General features: G+C 41.4%; 1 protein-coding gene across 7 annotated transcripts in view; it reads right to left on the reverse strand.

Annotated features, from left to right (window-relative positions):
- acaca (acetyl-CoA carboxylase alpha) overlaps window positions 1-19,697 on the reverse strand; it is a 34,613-nt gene that overhangs the window by 11,949 nt on the left and 2,967 nt on the right. For 2 of the 7 annotated variants that reach the window (XR_008341877.1, XM_053440933.1), the window contains exons 3-39: window positions 18,888-19,020; window positions 18,359-18,497; window positions 17,874-18,065; window positions 17,675-17,773; window positions 17,283-17,389; window positions 17,068-17,178; window positions 16,708-16,917; window positions 16,439-16,609; window positions 15,295-15,456; window positions 14,914-15,077; window positions 14,643-14,793; window positions 14,309-14,412; window positions 13,994-14,221; window positions 13,748-13,898; window positions 13,513-13,647; window positions 12,317-12,463; window positions 12,031-12,219; window positions 10,688-10,788; window positions 10,359-10,447; window positions 9,679-9,803; window positions 9,195-9,308; window positions 8,506-8,619; window positions 8,320-8,409; window positions 8,083-8,201; window positions 6,854-6,877; window positions 6,287-6,436; window positions 5,846-5,989; window positions 5,647-5,749; window positions 4,958-5,065; window positions 4,802-4,858; window positions 4,487-4,531; window positions 3,312-3,353; window positions 2,449-2,664; window positions 1,857-2,012; window positions 1,550-1,774; window positions 720-875; window positions 473-619 (exon numbers count right to left, since the gene is read on the reverse strand). Coding sequence is in view for 6 of the 7 variants with exons in the window: in XM_053440933.1 (XP_053296908.1) it covers window positions 473-619; window positions 720-875; window positions 1,550-1,774; window positions 1,857-2,012; window positions 2,449-2,664; window positions 3,312-3,353; window positions 4,487-4,531; window positions 4,802-4,858; window positions 4,958-5,065; window positions 5,647-5,749; window positions 5,846-5,989; window positions 6,287-6,436; window positions 6,854-6,877; window positions 8,083-8,201; window positions 8,320-8,409; window positions 8,506-8,619; window positions 9,195-9,308; window positions 9,679-9,803; window positions 10,359-10,447; window positions 10,688-10,788; window positions 12,031-12,219; window positions 12,317-12,463; window positions 13,513-13,647; window positions 13,748-13,898; window positions 13,994-14,221; window positions 14,309-14,412; window positions 14,643-14,793; window positions 14,914-15,077; window positions 15,295-15,456; window positions 16,439-16,609; window positions 16,708-16,917; window positions 17,068-17,178; window positions 17,283-17,389; window positions 17,675-17,773; window positions 17,874-18,065; window positions 18,359-18,497; window positions 18,888-19,020 (4,918 nt within the window). In the remaining variant the exon portion in view is untranslated. The remainder of the gene's footprint in view (window positions 1-472; window positions 620-719; window positions 876-1,549; window positions 1,775-1,856; window positions 2,013-2,448; window positions 2,665-3,311; window positions 3,354-4,486; window positions 4,532-4,801; window positions 4,859-4,957; window positions 5,066-5,646; window positions 5,750-5,845; window positions 5,990-6,286; window positions 6,437-6,853; window positions 6,878-8,082; window positions 8,202-8,319; window positions 8,410-8,505; window positions 8,620-9,194; window positions 9,309-9,678; window positions 9,804-10,358; window positions 10,448-10,687; window positions 10,789-12,030; window positions 12,220-12,316; window positions 12,464-13,512; window positions 13,648-13,747; window positions 13,899-13,993; window positions 14,222-14,308; window positions 14,413-14,642; window positions 14,794-14,913; window positions 15,078-15,294; window positions 15,457-16,438; window positions 16,610-16,707; window positions 16,918-17,067; window positions 17,179-17,282; window positions 17,390-17,674; window positions 17,774-17,873; window positions 18,066-18,358; window positions 18,498-18,887; window positions 19,021-19,697) is intronic. The other 5 variants (XM_053440936.1, XM_053440935.1, XM_053440937.1 and 2 more) reach the window with 5 other exon arrangements.

The raw sequence follows: 19,697 nt of genomic DNA on the forward strand, positions 1-19,697 counted from the left end.
AGAGCAGAGGCCCAAAATAATTACTAAATATTCGTAAATATATATATATATATATATATATATCTACTGTATCAAAAATTCACAGTAAATACATTGGTGTTGTTTATGAATATGAGGATTAACGTGTTTACTAAAGAGTTGTAGCTGAGAATAAGAGCCAGTGTGAGAAGTTCCACATGCTACACTCTATGACTGAGACTACAGTATTTTATCATTTGGCTTAAAAAAAAAAAATCACAAGACATAAATATTGTCTCTCAGTAATTGATGCATTAAGTTAATCCATTCAACAAGACACTAAAGAAACTCAAGCACACAGTCAAAGAAACAGAGACACCTAGGGAGTAAAAAGGAAATTACACATTTTGAAAGGGGAGGTGGAGAACTAAAGAAAAAGGTCATGTCAAAGTACATGTGTAATATGTATTTTTTTTTTATATCTGTATTCATGTGTCAAATAAAAAATCCAGACCTCGTTGCCTCCTGGCAGTCGGTTCATCTGCACCATTTGACCTTGGGCGTCTAGAACCAGCTCAGTGAAGGTGAGCAGCTCAGAGGGAAGAGGGCACTTGGGTAAGTAGGCAAAGGCCGCACTTGAATGCCACAGCTTTTTCAGAGCCTGGAGAAAGAAATGAAATAGTCCAAATGAAATGATTTTTTTATTCATTAGCAAAATCTTTGTATGATGGTCAAGAAGCAAGTTTCTCTTTGAACTGTACCTGTCTGAACATTTCTGGGAAGTCGTAGACGTAGGTTGTGCCCAGAGATTGTGCTTGGAAGCGCTTGGACTGCAGCAGGTCCTTGGTGACGTAGGGTGTGTTGATGAGCATGCCGTGCAGTGGACCCTGCTTGTCTCCATAGGCTTGGAACATGATCTGAACAGAGAAGAAACTTTACAGATATTCTGACATTTTTAACCACCTTGGGCGTAAGGTAAAGACAATCCTGATTTTGTGCCTCATGATGATGATGATGATGATGATGATGATGATGATGACTATGACCCTAAACCAACCCAAAGCCTTACACACATTCAAAGAAGCACAACTGGTGAAGAAGAATGTTCACAGGAACTGGTTCAAATCAAATAGTTCTTCCTCAAATCATATCTCAGCAAATCTGACACCCTGCTCTTAACATTCACTTTAATGGAACTAATAAAGGAACCACTCAACCAAAAAAAGAATACATGAAATGAGTACCAATGGTCTGAATGGTTTCACCCCCATTCTTATGCATGTTCTGTGTAGATTTAACATTCACTTTGGATGGATGGATGGATGGGAGGGATGCAACTTTTACTAAACTTATTGTCCACTAGGCGAAGGGAAAGGCACCACACTGGATTTCTACTTCACATCAATGCCTTTTAAAGCCAGAACATTTATGGTCGACTATATTCTAAATTACGAACTCTCAATCTTTTATTTAAAAAAGGGATTTAGGCAAACTGAATTCTGTGATTTAAGGTTTCCAGGATGAAGCTGAAGCCCCTTTGCCTTTGACTGGACAATATTCAGATGAGATGGAAGATGTATGAGTGCCCCACCTGTCGGTCCTTGGGCCCCACCTGTCCCGTTCGGGAATCAGTGACCTCCTTGTAAAGGCTGATGTCCAGGTAGTAGCCCGATTCGTTGGTGAGAAAGAGGCGGATGGGGATTTGCTTTCCTGTCGGTGTTAGGCGGATGTTAATTTTCAGCTCGGCCTGCAGGACACGCAGCTTCCACAGGCGACTGCCGTAACGCATGACCATGGAGCGGACAGACTCTTCAATCTGTAGATTGCAGAAGAGCTTTAGATCAATACAACTGAGAGATGTATGAGAGTGTATGTGGATGTTTTTCCCCCCCACAAACCTTGGATGGGTCCATGATGACTGTGGGGACAAAGTTGAGGAAGATATGATTACAGTCAGTTCGCACTGTTGTGTTGTTGAACGCCACCTCCAGCTCATCCATGGCTTCCAGCAGCAGACGCTCTGCCTCATTGTGGAGATACTCAAACGAGGCCTCCTAGTGATGGAACAAAAATGGGTAGGTATAATTACCTTCGATCAGGATAATGCAAAAACTGCAGGAAGGATTACTATGAGACTTGCCAGAAAGATGTGGTATGGGTGAGAAGAACCGATTTGAAATTAATGTGGATCAGGGGGCAGATGCAGGATTATTTTTATCACTTTCTTTAAAATAGCATTTTTCTACACATTTGTTGATATCTCAGTGAATTATGTGTGAATATTGATGAAAAATTCAGACATATTTAGAGCCTTTGTATCAATGAATGCGCACAACTTTGAACGGATACATATAGATATCTGGAACTAGTGGAATTAAATAAAAGGCATGTAAAGTTACTTTAGTTATGAGGCTTGTTATAATTTTAGGGGACTGCTGGGTCTATGTGCAAATATGGAATAAAGAATATAATGCCCTTTTGTATTCTTACCTTTGTAACCAGATCAGAGTGGCGGATAATGGCTCGGACAAAGAAACGGTAGTCCGTAACCTCTGTGCCCGCCTCCACTCGGGCTGCACCCAGGTACAGGTGCATCTTGTGGTTGGCACACGGGATGGCAGTCAAGGCAAAATTGCGCATGCGGTTGAGCTCCAACTGGAATGCTAGTGCAGGCTCCAAATGACGATAGATCCTGTCCTCTGCAAACTATCAGGAGAAAAAAAAGGACATGATCACAAACTGCAATACAACACTCAAGTATGTTAATCGAGCTTGTTTCCTGAAGATTCTTGTTTTTTTCCCCTTTAAAGTTGAGCTTCTCTGCCATCCTCTTTTCCATTAACACGGTAATGCAGTAAAGTAGTTCAAATTGGCAATTTCAGGAGCACTCGGTTGATATAAGAGTAGAGAGAGATGCCTGTGAGCCACACACTGTATTAAGTAAATGAAATCACGGGCAATCTCGTTCTCAGAAAGCTGCTAATGGGCGTAATTTCTCTTAAATGGAAGAAATAGTTAAAAAGGTTCATTACTTTAATGAGTTTTGGTGGTATTGCTGAAGTGAAACTATCGGGGGGTAACGGAGGGGTAATGCTGATTGTGATAGAGTGAAATTCAGAATCGCCAAGGGGGTGAAAAGTTGTTGTCTAATGACCACAAATGGTTTTGAACAGTTTCCCAGCAAAAGGAATTTGATTCATCTGTTGTTTGATGAAAGAATCCTAGTAATTTGATGTATGAACATAAAGGTTTGTTCCCTCATCCTTTTAACAGAAAGTGGTCATTCCAACATTCAGAAAGTCTTGAGTGAAAGGGACAATTTGACACAAAGCTGGTGAAATGTGGACACTCACCTTGTCTCTGGCACGGAATGTGAAGAATTTGGGGAATTCTCTCTGTGTGGAAGATATAAATAACAAGAATAAAAAACATAAAATATGTCTTTAACAAAAAACCATGGTTGTAAATACGGCAGTTAATTTTTAAGAATACCAAATCAGTTAGAGCATGCATCAATGTTGAACCTAATCACAGCGAGTGAAATTAAGCTGTTCTGAGCTCTGCTTGAATTAGAACACGATTAAGTGTGGAGTATTAAGCAGTGATGGTCAAAAGCTTGTTCTACATGCAGCGGACCCTCCTCTCCTGTTACTACTGGAATCACTGCGTATTCACTCGGACAGCACGCTCACATAATAATGGTGATAGGCTACACATATACAGCACCACTCACTATGCTAATGAATAAAACATTTCCTTCTTTTCAAAGACATTTGATCCTCTGAATAATGCCCGGCAGCCCTGTTTGACGTTATCAGATGAAGTGTCACACTTGCCGAAACAATGCCCGACCGATTGGAGATGCTCTCGTCACCTCGCGGGCTACATGATAACGAGAGCACAGCTACAGTGCACACACTGAAGGCCTCTGCAGCAGTGATTTGACACTGATTACACATCAAATTCACTATGTAGTGAACTGAGGGGGGAACAAATTTGGGGCGAAGATACAGAATGGCGCATACTACAAAAAAAAGCCTTCATGTAACAAGGGCCACATAATGACGTTGACACCAGTTAGCATGATTTGCTCTTATCATTGATGTGGTACCATCCAAGAAAAAAATCAAAGCCTTTTGTCTAAATGAAAGCGGAGACGAAAGAACGGAGCATTTCCCAGACTCTGTTCTTGTACTCAATACCCGTCATTATCGTTTTCACAATCAACAGAGTACAAACATAAAACTGCCAAGATTGGAGGTTCGATTCCTTCACGTCTCTCTATTCTAAACATGAGTGTGTGTTTCTCTGGCTTTAATGACCCGTCGATCTAAAAGTATTGATTCTGGACAATGATGGGTTAGGTTACTATCTTTATCTATGTTGGCACAATAGATAAAACAAGCTAAAGCTTGGGCTGTATATTGACAGGGCTTTTCCTTGGTAGTGCCAGAACAGTTTTTTTACAAGAGTAAATGCATCGATAATTGGCTGTCCGTCCTTATCTTATTTTTCAGCCTCTACTTACATGAAACCTTTGGTCCACCTCACAGTTGACTTGCTTCCTGAAATCCTGTCATCATAAATGCAGCAAAAGCAAGGCATGCAGGAAGAGATACAAAGACAAACAGGAAAATAAGCCAAATTTCAAATGCAAATCATAACAATTACAACAGTTATGTCATCCCACAGTATTCTTCTAAGTATTAGTAATTGCAAAAAGAAAGATGCCGGACAGTTCGATTGTATCGTTTTTGATACATGCTATTCATAAATACTGAATAGGTGACATGCATGGTGAAGACGGGTAGTTGATTTGCTAAACATTAACTATGACACTCACCTTCTGAGCAACAAGGAAAGTCAGCCGTCTGATGCCATGTTCAACCAGCAGGGATTTCTGAAATTCATAATAAGACCTTTCGTAAACATCTCAAAACATTTAAATCTCTCAACCGAAATCTAAAGAAAAACTGCAATGCTGTAGACAGCTCCCAACCTTTGAGTGAGTGAAGTCCCGGAAGACGGCTGCCAGGCCATCATCATCTATGTCACTGTCTGTCTTTATCGCCACATTCAGGATATGGATTGGTTCATCCTGGATATTCTGGGTGAAAAAGCAAAAGATATTTCATTCTAAAAGATGCACGATCATCAGGCCAGTTATACGGTCCTGTTCACAACTGGCTTACATGCGTCTTGGGTGATCTGATCACAAGTGGACAGCTCCATGTACTTCAGTTCATTCCTGGCATTAGAAATTGTCACGAGCAACAACTTGTGATCATATCTCACTTCTCTGGTCTATACACCAAAATAAGGAATACATTTTTTTCTGAATTGCCTGAAATGCACAGTATCTTTATGGGATTTTCGGAAAATCTAAAAATGTTGGGACAAGCCACCTTCTGCCATTTAAAAAATGCGTATGAGTAAATGCTTCCTGTAATGGAGGACGTAGGTTGAGTAGGCGGCCCTTCAATGCGGCCCCAGGCAAATTTGTATATGTATATTGCTAAAGAAAGTAGCTACAAGTTGCAGAGACACCCTTTGAACATCTGGTCGATCAGACATCAAGGAGTCCTTAACCCATCTGCATGCATTTTCACACCTGTACTTGGAGCTTCTCCAAAAGCTAATTTTAATGCCAGGTATGAGCAGGGCCTATCATAAGTCTGTTCTCATCACCTTGATTTCCTCTTCGCCATACAGGACAGGATTACCTCCCTCCGGGAAAGTTGGACTTGAGGGAGGAGAGTCAGAGAAGCAGCTAAGCACGTCTGCTATGTTCCTATAAAAAGGAGGGAAATCACACATGCCATTAATAACACATAATGTCATCTTCACCCATGAACAAAATGTACTTAAGTTTTACACAAGGACTGACCTGGTGAACTCCTGGAAGGAGCGGAAAGCGACCATGGCTCCCATGCGCTGACAAGGTGGTGTAAAGGAGTTGTCCAGCAGAACATCACTCACGCTGGCTAAATGCACCATTCCGTAGTGGTTCAGGTTGGATGAGAATGACATCCTAGGGTGTCGACAGAGAGCAGTTATTAAGGAAATCTGACAAAGCACTGGACTTGCTTTGTAAAGATGATCCCCGGCCACCGGATTGTTTAAGATAGACCACAGGTTAGTCAAATTAAACCAAAGAAAATATTCCTTTCACAGAAACAAGGAAACATAGATCCACCAGGAAGTCCCTTTTGAAAGATTCACCCATTTCACTTTGTTGGGTGTTAGTACTTTTGATTGGAGGAGGCCTTCCCTGAAGGTATACCCACTGAAAGTACTAAAAAAAAAAAAGAGGTTTTGTGTGTCAAACCTTTCCACAGGTTCCGATTCTGAGGTATTTGTCCCCTCAGCATCATCATCCTTAGATTTACTATCCTGTGCTTTAAGGTCCTGGGGTTTAGTTTCCTCTAATCTAGTTTCCATGGCTTTTACAATGTCCAGGATTGGAGCAGAAAATTTCCTGCCAGGACAGTTACAGGTTTCAGTTAAGGAAATTTGCACTGTTGTAAAACACATATTTAGTTATATAAGTTTTTCCATTTCTTTACAATACTGAAGCACACATCCACACAAAAATAATTAGGAATGTGACACATTTTCACAAAGACAAACAGACAAATGTTTGACACAGAGGTTGAATGCCAAATGAGAAGCTGTTGTCAGTAAGAGAAATTGAGCAAGGCTAAAGCCCAGTTGCTATATTCAGCTTGATTTGAGGAAAAATTTAAAGCACCATAACATCGTTACGTAACGTAACAGGTTGTTGACTTAATTACCAGATGAATCATTCTCTATGTCATAATTTTTTCTTTGACCATGCACCTAGCTAATCTAAATTCACTAGTAGTCAATGCAATAGAAAGAATGTTTACAATACCTGTTTAGAGTGGGGATGTTCCCTCTGCAATTAAACAACATTGATTACTAAGTGGTTAGTGGCAGGCATCAGGGGAGGGAGACAGCCAATGTGTGTGTGTGTGTGTGTGTGTGTGTGTGTGTGTGTGTGTGTGTGTGTGTGTGTGTGTGTGTTGCAGTCATCAGTACCTACATCAGTACCTACATTAGTACCTACATGGATGAAATTAATGGTTGGAAAAAAACACACACTGACTGCTCACTTTACAACATGCATCATCAGATGTTAAAGCTTCCTTGTTCTGAGATTCACTCGGAACAAAGACAGTCAGAGGATCATTCTCATTGTGAAGGTTAATTAAGATTCATTAAATCACAAGCATGCTATAAAATGAGCGTGTGATGGCATCCAAATGACATCTGTCACAAACTCCACAAAGCAACGAAAAAAAAAAAAATGCAAGCACTGAAAAGCTACACAGTGCACATAAACATAAACAAACAAACACTCACACAAAGATGGACACAATCACACTGGTGGGACGCAGGATGTGAGTGCAACATGCTAAGCATGTACAACAGTTTGTCTTTGGTTTCTCTCCGATTCCCAAGTTTAATGAGAGGGTATACAATTTTTTTCCAGGACTTACAAAGGAAGCGCAACTGACATGAGATTCTTGATGCTGGGAGCTTTGTTGCTCATGTCACTCGCACTTTCAGTCTAGCAAAAATACCTTCTTTTGCACATGAGGAGCATCTAATGGAGAACAACGATGAACAATGACAGAGCTGGGAGAGGGGGCAGAGGAAGCTTGGCACCATGGAGGACATCAAGAATGTGGACTGAATTATTTATAGGTGTTGGAGTGATACAAACAATCATCTAAGCACAGTTGCCGACAAAAAGCCCCTGATCGGTGCCCTGTTAGCAGTCATGGTGAACTCTTCAAAGACACGATGAGAGAGGCTCCCCGCAAACTCTTATCTGACCACTGTAGGCGAGTACTCCAGCCAATCAGAGAGCAGGACAGGGTGAAAGTTAATGTAGTATAGTTTGTTGTGTCTTTCTGTGAGCAGGATGATGACAACAGAGGATGGCTGCAAGTATATACTCAGTTAATTAAAAAAACAAATCACTGTGCTGCCAAATTCTATATTTATATATCCCTGTCCAAAGTGCCATTTGGGGAGCAGGGCAGGAGAGGTGAGACACAGCACATGAGCTTTGCAGGCATTTTGTGATTGAAATACCTGTTAGGATGCGATGTAGGCAGCATGAACTGGAACTCTACGATACATGTGTTGTCCCTCAACTGTCGATGCTGGACGCTATTGAGCTCGTAGGCGATGTACGCTCTGCGCACGTAAACCTGAAGTTATCAGAGAGGAAACCACAGAAAATATTAGTTAGCTATTTGCTAAGTGATTATTTCTTTAAATTACATAAAAGCTAATTGATTTGTAGAGTGAAATCCTCATGGGTCTCACCTCCAGGGCAGCCATCCTCACCACCTGATTACTGTGGTAGAAGAAGTTGGGTAGAACATCAAAGATGGATGTCTCTGAGAGGATCAGTTTCTAGAGACAAAATTGATGTAGAGGTATCTTCAACACTGTCTATTATCAAAACATGAAATCAAGCCACAACTGCTCGTTGAGTCCCTTATTACCAACCTGCAGGTTCTCGATGCAGAATTGGTGTCCGTACATATCAATAGCAGAGAGGAAGATGGACTCCACCTGGTTGTGTCGGAGCTCATAAGAGGGAAGGTGGGAGGCTATTAGTACCTGCAGAGGGGGAAGGTGAAGATAACCTTCCACATTAGGTATACAAACTTATGTTACACATGTCATTATTATATTCATCACTTTTGAGTCTCATTCTGTATAGTTTCAGCTCCACCTTTAAAAAGTTTAATGTCCAAAGATCTTCGAATACCTCGTTTAGTTTTTTCCTAACAAATAACTGCCATAGGGGAGTAAACAGTGACATCTAGTGGTGAAATTCTCACTATGACGTGCAGAAAAACTTCCCTTGTTGAAAGTAGATATAACATGTTCAGTTTACATTCAGCAGAGGCTCTTAGTTCTTATATTTATAGAAGTGATATTTCCATATTTCCCTTACACTGGACTCCAATACCAATACCTGGACTTGGCATGTCGGCCGATACCAAGTACATTTATTAAAGGATTCACAACTAATATGTTTTAACAGCTGTATGCTACTAATTGCTGTTAAAGAAAAGAAAATTGCAGTTTCATCTGGATAAAACTAAAATATATGCATTGTACTTTTTAGTTGTTTCTGAATGTTGAGGACTGAGCCTTTTTTGTTTAAATAAATTGATCAACCATCTGACCTGCCGAGCACGAAGCGCCACCTTGGCATTGGTTGTCTTGCTGAGCTGGGTGAGTTCGGTCAAGATGGCCATCAGTTCATCTGTCAGTGTGGGATCACGGCCACACAGCTGGTCCTGCACATAGGAGAATATAACTAGTTTTATATTCCAAACAATCTACTTAAAAAAAAGAAGAATAAGAAGGAACATCTACACATTAATATCAAATTCATATCATCACCGTTTCCTATAAGGACAGTTTAACAGTTTACATGATTGTTTTTCAGAAATTGCTTTCATCAATTACTTGCTTTCTTGACCGGCAATTAATGGAATTGCATCATAACAGGTGTACTATAAGTCTATAACATTGTTGCTAATGCATATGCTTAAACATATGCAAACATATATATATATCAGCATGGTTAATCTACCTGACCATCATCGAAATTATAAAAGTTATAGAAGGAAAGTATTAAGTTAAAAAACCTTCACTGTCACTCACAATCAGCATTGTAACCAGCAGGTTCTTCTTGGTGACTTGGGCATGGGAGAAGATGTAGTTAAGTACATTGGCCATGTCGCCTTTGTTTTCCTCACGCAGAGCAAACACACATTTGTCATAGTGTCCTGTAAACAAGCAAATAAACAACACGCAAGAGCTTTAGTTAATACTGGATAGTTGTAGTGCAGAGTCACAGATTGCTACCCTCTGAAAAATGCTACAGATCCTTCCAGACTCTTAATGACTTAAAGATTTTATCCAAGCGCCATTGGAAAACTTTACCAAGTGAAACAATATCCTCAATGTGCAATACTTTCATGTGGGCTGTTACAATGTGCAACAAAACTAAACACATGTTCTCTATGTTTCATTCTATTAATTGTTTGTCTTTATTGTATCTACTTGTCTGTATGAAACTTTCTGTACCACTGGGACACTTAATTTAATTGTACACTGTGCAATGTCAATAAAGGCATTGAATTGAATTGAACTGAACTGAAGATGCGGAAGGAGTTTATTGTGAAAGAGCGCCACCAAAAGGAGAGAACAAGTTAATGCATTTCTTCTGATGAATTTGTGTTGCACAACAAATTAAACCCTGTTACCCCTGCATGTTCAAACATGTCCCAAATATGAAACCTTGAAACCAATACAGTCAGTGGGTGGCTCCTGTTCCTTACCATTCTGAAACTGGATCTCTACTTTCAGGTATTGTCTGAGCAGGTCCATCACCACCGCCTTCATGTGTCCTCTGATACCACTGCGATACCTGTTGGAGAGAGAAAATAAAACCAGTCAAACAAAGAAAAATGCACCATGGACCTCAGTAGGCATGTGGAAAAAACATAGATCCACCAATCAGGAGATACAATGACTACGAAAACAAACAAAACATAATACAAAAAAATGCAGTACATCTCAGTGTTATAGTGTTACTGAGGGTCATCAGATTACAATGATCAATGTGTGAAACCTTTCATCACTTTGACGTACTGACTACAATACTCACTTCTGTACCAGCTGAACAATGCTTTGAGTGTTCATGAAGAAAACCTCTCTCTCCGACTTCTTGTTAAGAGTAGCAGCGTGGCTGTCTAGGATGTTTGCAATCTGGAAACAAAGGAGATAAACCAAATAAGCATTTTATCCCTACAACAGCAGGCAGGAATATGAAATTCATAAAATATGCATATATATCTATCAGAATTTAAAAAATCTATAGCGAATCAAATCCAGTGTATTCAAAGGAAAGACATATCTATTTAAATTGAATAAATAATAAACACTTTCTCTGAATGAGTGTGAGCGAGTGGGACTGACAGAGAAAGCACTTAAATCCTTCTTACCCTTTTAATACGATTTATATTTTGAAATCTATTGTTTGCACAAGAATCTGCGCTCCTACAATTGTCCTGTTGTAGGAGGAAATTGGCTCCAATCAAGCGCTGTCCACAGGTTATGGCATGGCGTTGCAAAATGGAGTGATAGACTTCCTTATTTAAAATCCCTTTTACCTTGTACAAACCTCCCACTTTACCAGCACCAAAGCAGCCACAGACCATCACATTACCTCCACCATGCTTGACAGATGGCGTCAGGCACTCTTCCAGCATCTTTTCACCTGTTCTGCGTCTCACAAATGTTCTTCTGTGTGATCCAAACACCTCAAACTTTGATTCGTCTGTCCATAACACTTTTTTCCAATCTTCCTCTGTCTATTTCTGTGTTCCTTGACCATATCAATCTTTTATTTTTATTGGCCAGTCTCAGATATGGCTTAATCCTTGCCACTCTGCCTAGAAGGCCAGCATCCCGGAGTCGCCTCTTCACTGTAGACGTTGACACTGGCGTTTTGCGGGTATCATTTAAAGAAGCTGCCAGTTGAGGACCTGTGAGGTGTCAATTTCTCAAACTAGAGACTCTAATATACTTGTCGTCTTGCTGAGTTGTGCACCGGGGCCTCCCACTTCTCTTTCTACTCTGGTTAGAGCCCGTTTGTGCTGTTCTCTGAAGGGAGTAGTACACACCGATGTAGAAAATGTTCAGTTTCTTCTCAATTTCTCGCATTGAATAGCCTTCATTTCTAAGAACAAGTATAGACTGGCGAGTTTCACATGAAAGTTCGAATTTTCTGGCCATTTTGAGAGTATAATCGAATGCACAAATGTGATGCTCCAGATACTCAACTAGCTCAAAGGAAGGCCAGTTTTATAGCTTCTCTCATTAATTTAATGTTATTTTCATTGAAACAAAACAGTGTTTTTCTTTGAAAAACAAGGAAAATTCTAAGTGACCCCAAACTTTAGAACGGTAGAGTATGTTAGAATGGTGTGTGCATGCGTTATGCGTCACCTGCTGGCTGGGGAACTGGCAGAGCACAGAGGTGATGTTGCTGGCATACTGAGCCATCTCCTTCTTGATGGCCTTCTCCACAGCAGGCGGGATGCGACCTGACACACTGGTCATGATGTCTTGAAGCTCCAGCAGCGGCAGAGAGGGATCACGCATGGTTTTCATCAGCCTTTCCACCCATTCTTTCAACTAGGAAAGACACAGGAGGTACATAGTATATTTAGGAATCGGCTTGAAGTTGCGAGTCTTGATGCTAGTGTGTTCTCGGGTGTGTATGAATTATCACCTTAATGCTGAAGAAAGGCTCAGGAAGACAGTAGCCATTCATGATGTGGATAAGGTGATCAAGTGTGTTGTGGAAGACTCTGTGCAGCTTCTCCCCTCTCAGAGCTACTGCCTGGATAGCAGGCAGGGCCCCTGTGTGCAGCTCTGCCTGCAAGACAAATACAACACAAATGTATACAGTACTTTGCAAAACTGTTACACATACAGGCAATGCAAGTTGAATGGTATAGTATTGGTGGTGAACATACTGTTAAAGAGAAAAGCTATCACCTCTTAATGATATTAAACTGAAAATTAGATAAGATGTGATTTGTAAGCTCTACATGGTTTTTTGCAGGTTTCAAGTCTTTTTTAAGAACATTAACAATTTTAGACCTATGTCAAGTTCAACAGATATGAAGGAATATCTGAGTCCAATAGTTATCTACACTCCCCCATAACTGAAGATAAGTTTACGAAGCCTTGTAGAGAATAACCCTCAGCAGGAGTTATCCATAGTCTTTCCCAGGGCCAAGCCGAGTGTACTTAGATAAATCCCAAACAGGGTGTTTGTAAACTAAGTTATCAGGTCCATGTTGGTCTTGATTTCAGTCATAATACTTTGAAAGTCCAATGGAAGTATCATTAAATGGACTTTAAGATAATTAACACCTACCTAAATGTTTACATGAATATAAAAGATTTGAATATATTAAAGAATTCGAGGCCTTAGATTCTAGTTAAGGATTTTTAAAACATTGGAAAACCTGCCCTACAAGAAGTACAAATACATTTGTTTACACCGTATTCCTCAAACGGCAGGTACCTCATCAATAGTGCAAACAATCCAGAAGTCAGCTCCTTTTACACTGTTAAGTCTGCATTTCCCTTCAGGTTACAGAGCCCTCGTCTTTCTTGGCCGCCTCTAGTTTCTGCCTCGTTGATGTTTTGACTTCATTAAGTCATAAACAAAAATGCTCACCCAAATAACAAAAATTCAAGGCTCATAGAGTTAGAGAAGTGCAGTTCTTTAGAATGAAAATGCAAACCTCTGTCATTTAGACAGAGTTTTTACTTTTCAGAGAGATCAGAAAGCTACACAGTGTCATAACTTGAAGTGGAAACTGTACTTCTGAACTAAACAAGACATAATGCACAACACGGTTGACTTGGCAGCTGGTTTATGGAGAATCCCAGTTGTTGTACTACGTTAAGTACCTGTTGCACTCTGCTCGGGTCATCCAGCTGCAGCTTGGCAATGACACAGCCGGGCTCCAGTGCTGATCCGCCTCTCTTCACGTAGTGGATACACCCAGACTCTGCAGCTGTGAGGGTCATCACCATCTTCATCACCTGGAATTTAAAAGCATCAGCGTTTACATCTAAGCCATCTATTAAACCATCCATTTCTACTGGTCAACAGACACATGAGTGGGAACATGCTGTCCTGTACCTCTATCTCAGCATAGCACTGGCCAGAGAAGACGTGTCCGCCGTCCTCAACTGTGTACTGAATGATTTTTCCTGCTGATGGAGAACGCAGCAGCGAAGGATCGTTCTCCTTTTCAAAAACGCAAGTCTTATTCCCAATTGTGATGCGATACCTACCAAGAAAAAAAGGATTTTGCCAATAATTAATGTGTCATTCTACTCTTAATTAGTAATAGAAAAGTAATTGTGACAATTTTCTTTGTCTTACCTGTCAACCTCCTCCTTCATGTAGGTAGTGTAGCTGCTGCCATCATACGACAGCAAAAGACCGCCATCGCTGAGCCGATGGACGTCCACCTCAGCTGAGGTGCAGTTCATGATGACCACGTAGGAGTTGGGAGACTGGCGTGTCACTGTCAGGACATACTTCAGGCCTTCATATATCAGCTCCACATCCACAGTATTGAGTAGTGTGTGTGCTGGCAGCACCTGGCCCCTGATCAGAGTAGTGTCACATATTTTATGTTCAAACAACTCAAATTTCTGCTCCACACTCTGCTCCACACTGATGCCATGGCATTACCTTTCTAGAGAATGCAGGAAATTGGACACACTGTTCCTCAGATTTACATCTGCCACATGAAGAGCTCCACTCACGATTCCCAGCATGGTATCAGGGCGCTCCGCCTGCACAAAACTTTCACTTTACTTCTCGGCCAGGAAAATATTAAACATTTAATCTTAAATTACAATGTCATGGTCACAGAAGGATAATAAACAAGGTCTTAGAAATTATCCCTGCACTTTAATGTAGTGTCAGCACTGACATAATAATATGGAACAGTGTTTCAAACATGAGCTTTTGTTTTTATAGTTTTCTCACATCCAGTGGCCACAGCTGGAACATATCATCATACCTGCATCTTCTCTGAGATGAGCCTATCCAGCCAGCCAGTGTCAATGGTGTTGTGCTGGAAGCTTTCTGTCTCCAGAAGCTTAATGAGGTATTCCACTGTGGTCCTGAAGTCGCCTCTGATGGACAACTCTTTCAGAGCCACCACCATATTGCTTGAAAATAATTAAGATATAACAAAATTAGACAAAATATAAAAACATCTACTGAAAATTGCAAAGAAAAAGAATCCCATTATAAATAAATGGCTGGCTCTCTGAGACACGTGTACTCACGAGATGGCTTCTTCACGATTCTCCCCCCAGGAGAAGCAGTGTCCAAACTGGGAGTCGGCAAACTCGTGCAGACCCCCGGCGGCCGCGACACTGAAGTAGCCCCACACGTTCTTATTGCTGCGGAAATTTAGCTCTTGCACCGTTCCGGAGCTCGGCTTGAAACCCTGCGATCAGACACGGACACCACACTTCATCTTCTTCATAAACTAAACCAAAAATAGCTAACTTGATATTTAGACAAGAGTAGCATTCTGATGTAATAACAATGGACTTTCATAATGGGTAAAACAGAACTATTAAGTGTAAAAGTGACAAAATAAAAAGGAAAGGGAAATCACCAGAAGAAACCATGGTGTTTAGCTACACGTATTATATTCATACCTCGTCAGGGTTTTCACTAGTGATACGTGCTGCAATGACATGGCCCCGTGGGGAGGGGGCATTGGATAGACCCTCGAAGTCAATGAGACTGTCTCCCCAGGGCTGGACCCCATAAAGCATCCTGATGTCTTTGATCCGGTGAAGAGGAATACCCATGGCAATCTGACAGGAAAAGGTGGGATCAAAACAAGTTTAAACTCATACAGAGCACACACTCACAGGCCCTGAACTAACAGTGATTCTGTCTGGCATGCTTATCAAATTGTTGTCAGCATGTTTTTATGTTTTCTAGACAACTGATAAGAAACATCTTGCAGACAGAACAAGTCCCATTGTTTCCTGTTAAAAGACAGCAGTGTGTGAGTGGGTGACACTCCCACTGTAACATCCAATCAGCTTGACTACACTGCATTCTCAGCAGCACTGCCCTTCAGCCTCTCTGCCACTGACCTATTTACACACAATCCTAAACACTGCAGACCAGGCCACATGACACACTGCGGCTACAACTACTGGATCCCACTGCACAAGTTCAGCACGTTGCCTCTCTCCTTTGCAGTCGGTTGCCTGGCGACATGGGACCAGTCTAGTGCAGAGCAGTGAGGGCGGTGAAGCATGCTAACCCTGTCTGCCACAGACTCAAAAGCACGATGTGTAGCGTAACCCACTAGTCTGGACCTTTTCCTGAAATTTCCCAGAGGGGCTGTATGTGAGAGGGCAAATGTCAGTAGGTTTTTCCCGAAATTCTCCTGCAAGCTCCCTCGTAGAATTCCCAGCTTCAGCTACATTGATGAGGTTTCCATCACACGACAGGTGCAAAACTGGAATAATACATGAAAAAGAGATGCCATATATGTGGAAGATGGACTTAAGTATGTCAATTTGGAAGGACAATAGAGTTTGAGAGCTTTTTGAATTGTGCTGTTAGAAAGAACACATTATTTCCACGACATAATTCATACATTACTTCCTGCCTCCTGCATGCTCTAGCCAAGCACCACCCTTCGCCCCTATTTTCCTGTTAATGTGAACGCATCTGACCTGGAGACTCTCCTAATGCTTTCTTCATATGTGAAAGGCAAACTCTGCCGAATGTCAATGTTCATGTCATGCAGTTCTTGTCTGAAATTGGCTTGAGACTGACCTGCAGTTGAGCGGAAGGCAAGTTAACATCAGCCACCATCTCAGTACAGGGGTGTTCCACCTGCAGACGAGGGTTGAGCTCCAGGAAGTAGAAGCTGCCATCCTGGCTGTAGAGGTACTCAACAGTACCGGCACTGACGTAACCCACCATCTTAGCCAGCTTCACAGCACACTGAGGGGAGAGGACAGGTCATTTCATATCAAATTTGAAATTTGTTGGTGTTAGAGCTCTATCATTAGCATACATTTATTATGTTAAAGGATTTATACATTTTCCATATCCTCAAACACATCAGCAGGGGCGATGGTAGCAGGAGCTTCCTCTATGATTTTCTGGTGTCTTCGCTGCACAGAACAGTCTCTACCAAACAGTGAAATGGCGTTGCCATACTGATCAGCCAAGATCTGGACCTCCAAGTGGCGGGCATGCCTGGCTAGCTGCATGACAAATATGGGTGAGCCTGGGACTTCTGCCTGGACCTGGACACCCAAAGAAACAGTGAATCCATGATGTTAAGAAATGCAAAAGGTATCCATACAAAATCTTCTTACTTCCCCCCCCGAATCCCAGCCTATACAATGTGTCAAGTCTTGCATGATGTCTTGAATCAAATGCTGGTTTTCACTTACCTGTCTGAAGAGGTTCGAGAAATCATCAGCACTATTGACTTTACGGATTCCTTTTCCTCCCCCGCCTTCTGAGGCCTTAATCATCAGAGGGTAGCCGACCTTCTCAGCAGCCTGGCAATTAAAAAAAAATGTTCAACATACATGCCGGACTGTACTGTACAATAAAGCACTTGCTACATTGGTTTGGTATAATAAACGTCAGTTAGGTGACTTACTATCAGGCCATCCTCTACATCCTCGATGCAGCCAAGCTCATACACGTCGTGAGGAACGTTGATCGTCTTCTTCTTTTGGTCCGACTCTGTCCATTCCACTGTCAGGCCTAAGAATAACAAAGAGGGAACACAATCAGCATACACGTTCTTACATTTCCATGACATTGTCCGATGTTAGTAACTATCTTTTATAAGCTCTTCATCTCACTTGAAACACCACACAGTTAAAATAATTGCTAAAACTGTGCACCTACTATACATATTTGGGGTCTTGAGGAATGCATGAAGCATATATTTTTTTAGAACAATATAAAAACCTTTTTTCTTCATCCAATCATATAATAAATAGTGTCATTAGAAGACTTTTTTTTAAAAAACACTCTTTGACCTACCTGTTCCGCTCCAGGGCAGGGTTGGAATGCCAGCCGTCTGAGCGACGATAGAGGAGGCAATCTTGTCTCCTAAAGCCCACATAGCCTGACTTGGGGGACCTGAGGAAGGAGCCAAAGATTAATCCAAATAAAGCTTTTAATTAAATAAAATGACAAAGCTTAGGAGTCATAAAAAAAAGAAGTAGGAATATGCTCTAACCCATGAAAGCGATGCCATTCTTATGCAGCAGCTCTGGGAGTTTGGGGTTCTCTGATGCATGACCCCAACCAGCCCACACAGCCTGTACCGGTATGCGTTTTGCAATGTCCAGAATGAGCTCCACATTGGCGTAGTTGTTGTTGTTAGTCCCTCCGGGCACCGGTACGTAATGATCTGCCATTTTGATGTACTCTGTGGAAGACAGAAACACAAAAAACGAATTTATAAAAAGACTTTAAAATAAATGTTCATTAGAACAACCAGTTTCCTGCCAGGTAGTTTACACAATTCTTGAAGTATAAACCGATTCCTAATGAAGGGGCGTTAATGAAAAGAGATGATTGATATAGAGAACCTGTATTTCTCAGAAGTGCTGGGATGTACTGCCTATGAGTTGAGACCTGAGACCTCGGCTGATTCTGGTACCACAGCTGTAACGCCTACTCAGATGTTTTAGCAATGAATAAAATCCTGTTAAAGCTCACCTGCATTGGCCTTCAGGTCCTCTGGGGTCACCATGACAACAAAGCGGATCGCCCTCTCATTACGAAACATCTCGTAGGCCCAGCGGCGGATGGAGCGCATGCATTTGACTGCTGCGATACCATTGTTGGCGATAAGCACCTAGAGAAGGGAAATCAAAATACTCCATCAATCAGTCTAATTGTGTCACAGCATAAAAGTTATAGAGCCTTAAACGTTCATAGAAATGCTTCTTGTCATTTTATGAAAATTAAGCCACCGTGTCTTTTGAATGTGGTGGCAGAAAAAGCTGAGGGTACATTTAAAATGATTTTCAGCACAATGAGTCCGGACTAGTAAATTAGTAGGAATTTTGCTTTTAGGTGATCAAGGCAACTGCGAGATACCACTGTGTCTATATATAATGATTGTACAGTGTAAAAGTCGCAACATTTCATGGGTTTTGTTTTTGACTCCTCGTCATCTTGAATGTGGCACAACTGGCTTAGCACTTTTGGCACGTCTTCCAGACTGGTATGTACATATCATTACCTTCTCGATGACCTTGTTGCCACCGAATCGGGTGACAAATTCAGCGGGGGAAGCCACGGTGAAGTCCCTCTGCAGATCAATACGCCGGCGATCTCTGCCTTGTTTGACAAGGTGCAGCCCTGACATGCTTGGTCTGTGTATTTAAATACAGAAGAAAGACTTAATAACACCTCCAGGTTTAGAATGAACAGGATGGAGGCAACTATGCTAATGACAAGTAAATAACGTGTACTTTTTAACAGTGAAAAATATTTTTCACAACAAGGAACCCGTTTCGAGTATTTGAGCAGCAGCTTTGTTATTATGCATTTTACAACCCATAGATAACAAGACACGGATATCAAGTCATAATGATTTCAGACTATAAACTGGTTTTAAGAGCAGAAGATTTGACTACTGTCTCTTATCTTGAACTTCATCGCTCATTGGCGATTACAGCAGCAATAGAAAAAAAGCCTGAAAATAAATTATGAAGGAATGATTAAGTGTTAAACCAACAAAAGTGTGATTTATTTCAAGATAAAACAGTTTGTCATCGTGCTCCTAAAAGAACAACTGAAAGAAAATCTGTGCACAACTCTTCAAACATGCTTTCAGCCTGGAGCATGTGCTTCCAACAACTCTTTAAATCAAGCTCCACCCCAGAGAGACCCATGGGGGAGTGGGTAACACAGGGGGAGGACTATGACTTTTGACTGGAGGGTGTGGCAGCGCCTGGGCTCGTTTGGCTGGCTGGATTCTATGGCCTGATTCTGCATTATTGCATCACTGTTCGGGGTTACCGGCATGAGACAAATGAGCTTCTAGTGA

This window comes from Pleuronectes platessa, chromosome 15 (assembly GCF_947347685.1).
Source record: "Pleuronectes platessa chromosome 15, fPlePla1.1, whole genome shotgun sequence".
NCBI classification, from domain to species: domain Eukaryota; kingdom Metazoa; phylum Chordata; class Actinopteri; order Pleuronectiformes; family Pleuronectidae; genus Pleuronectes; species Pleuronectes platessa.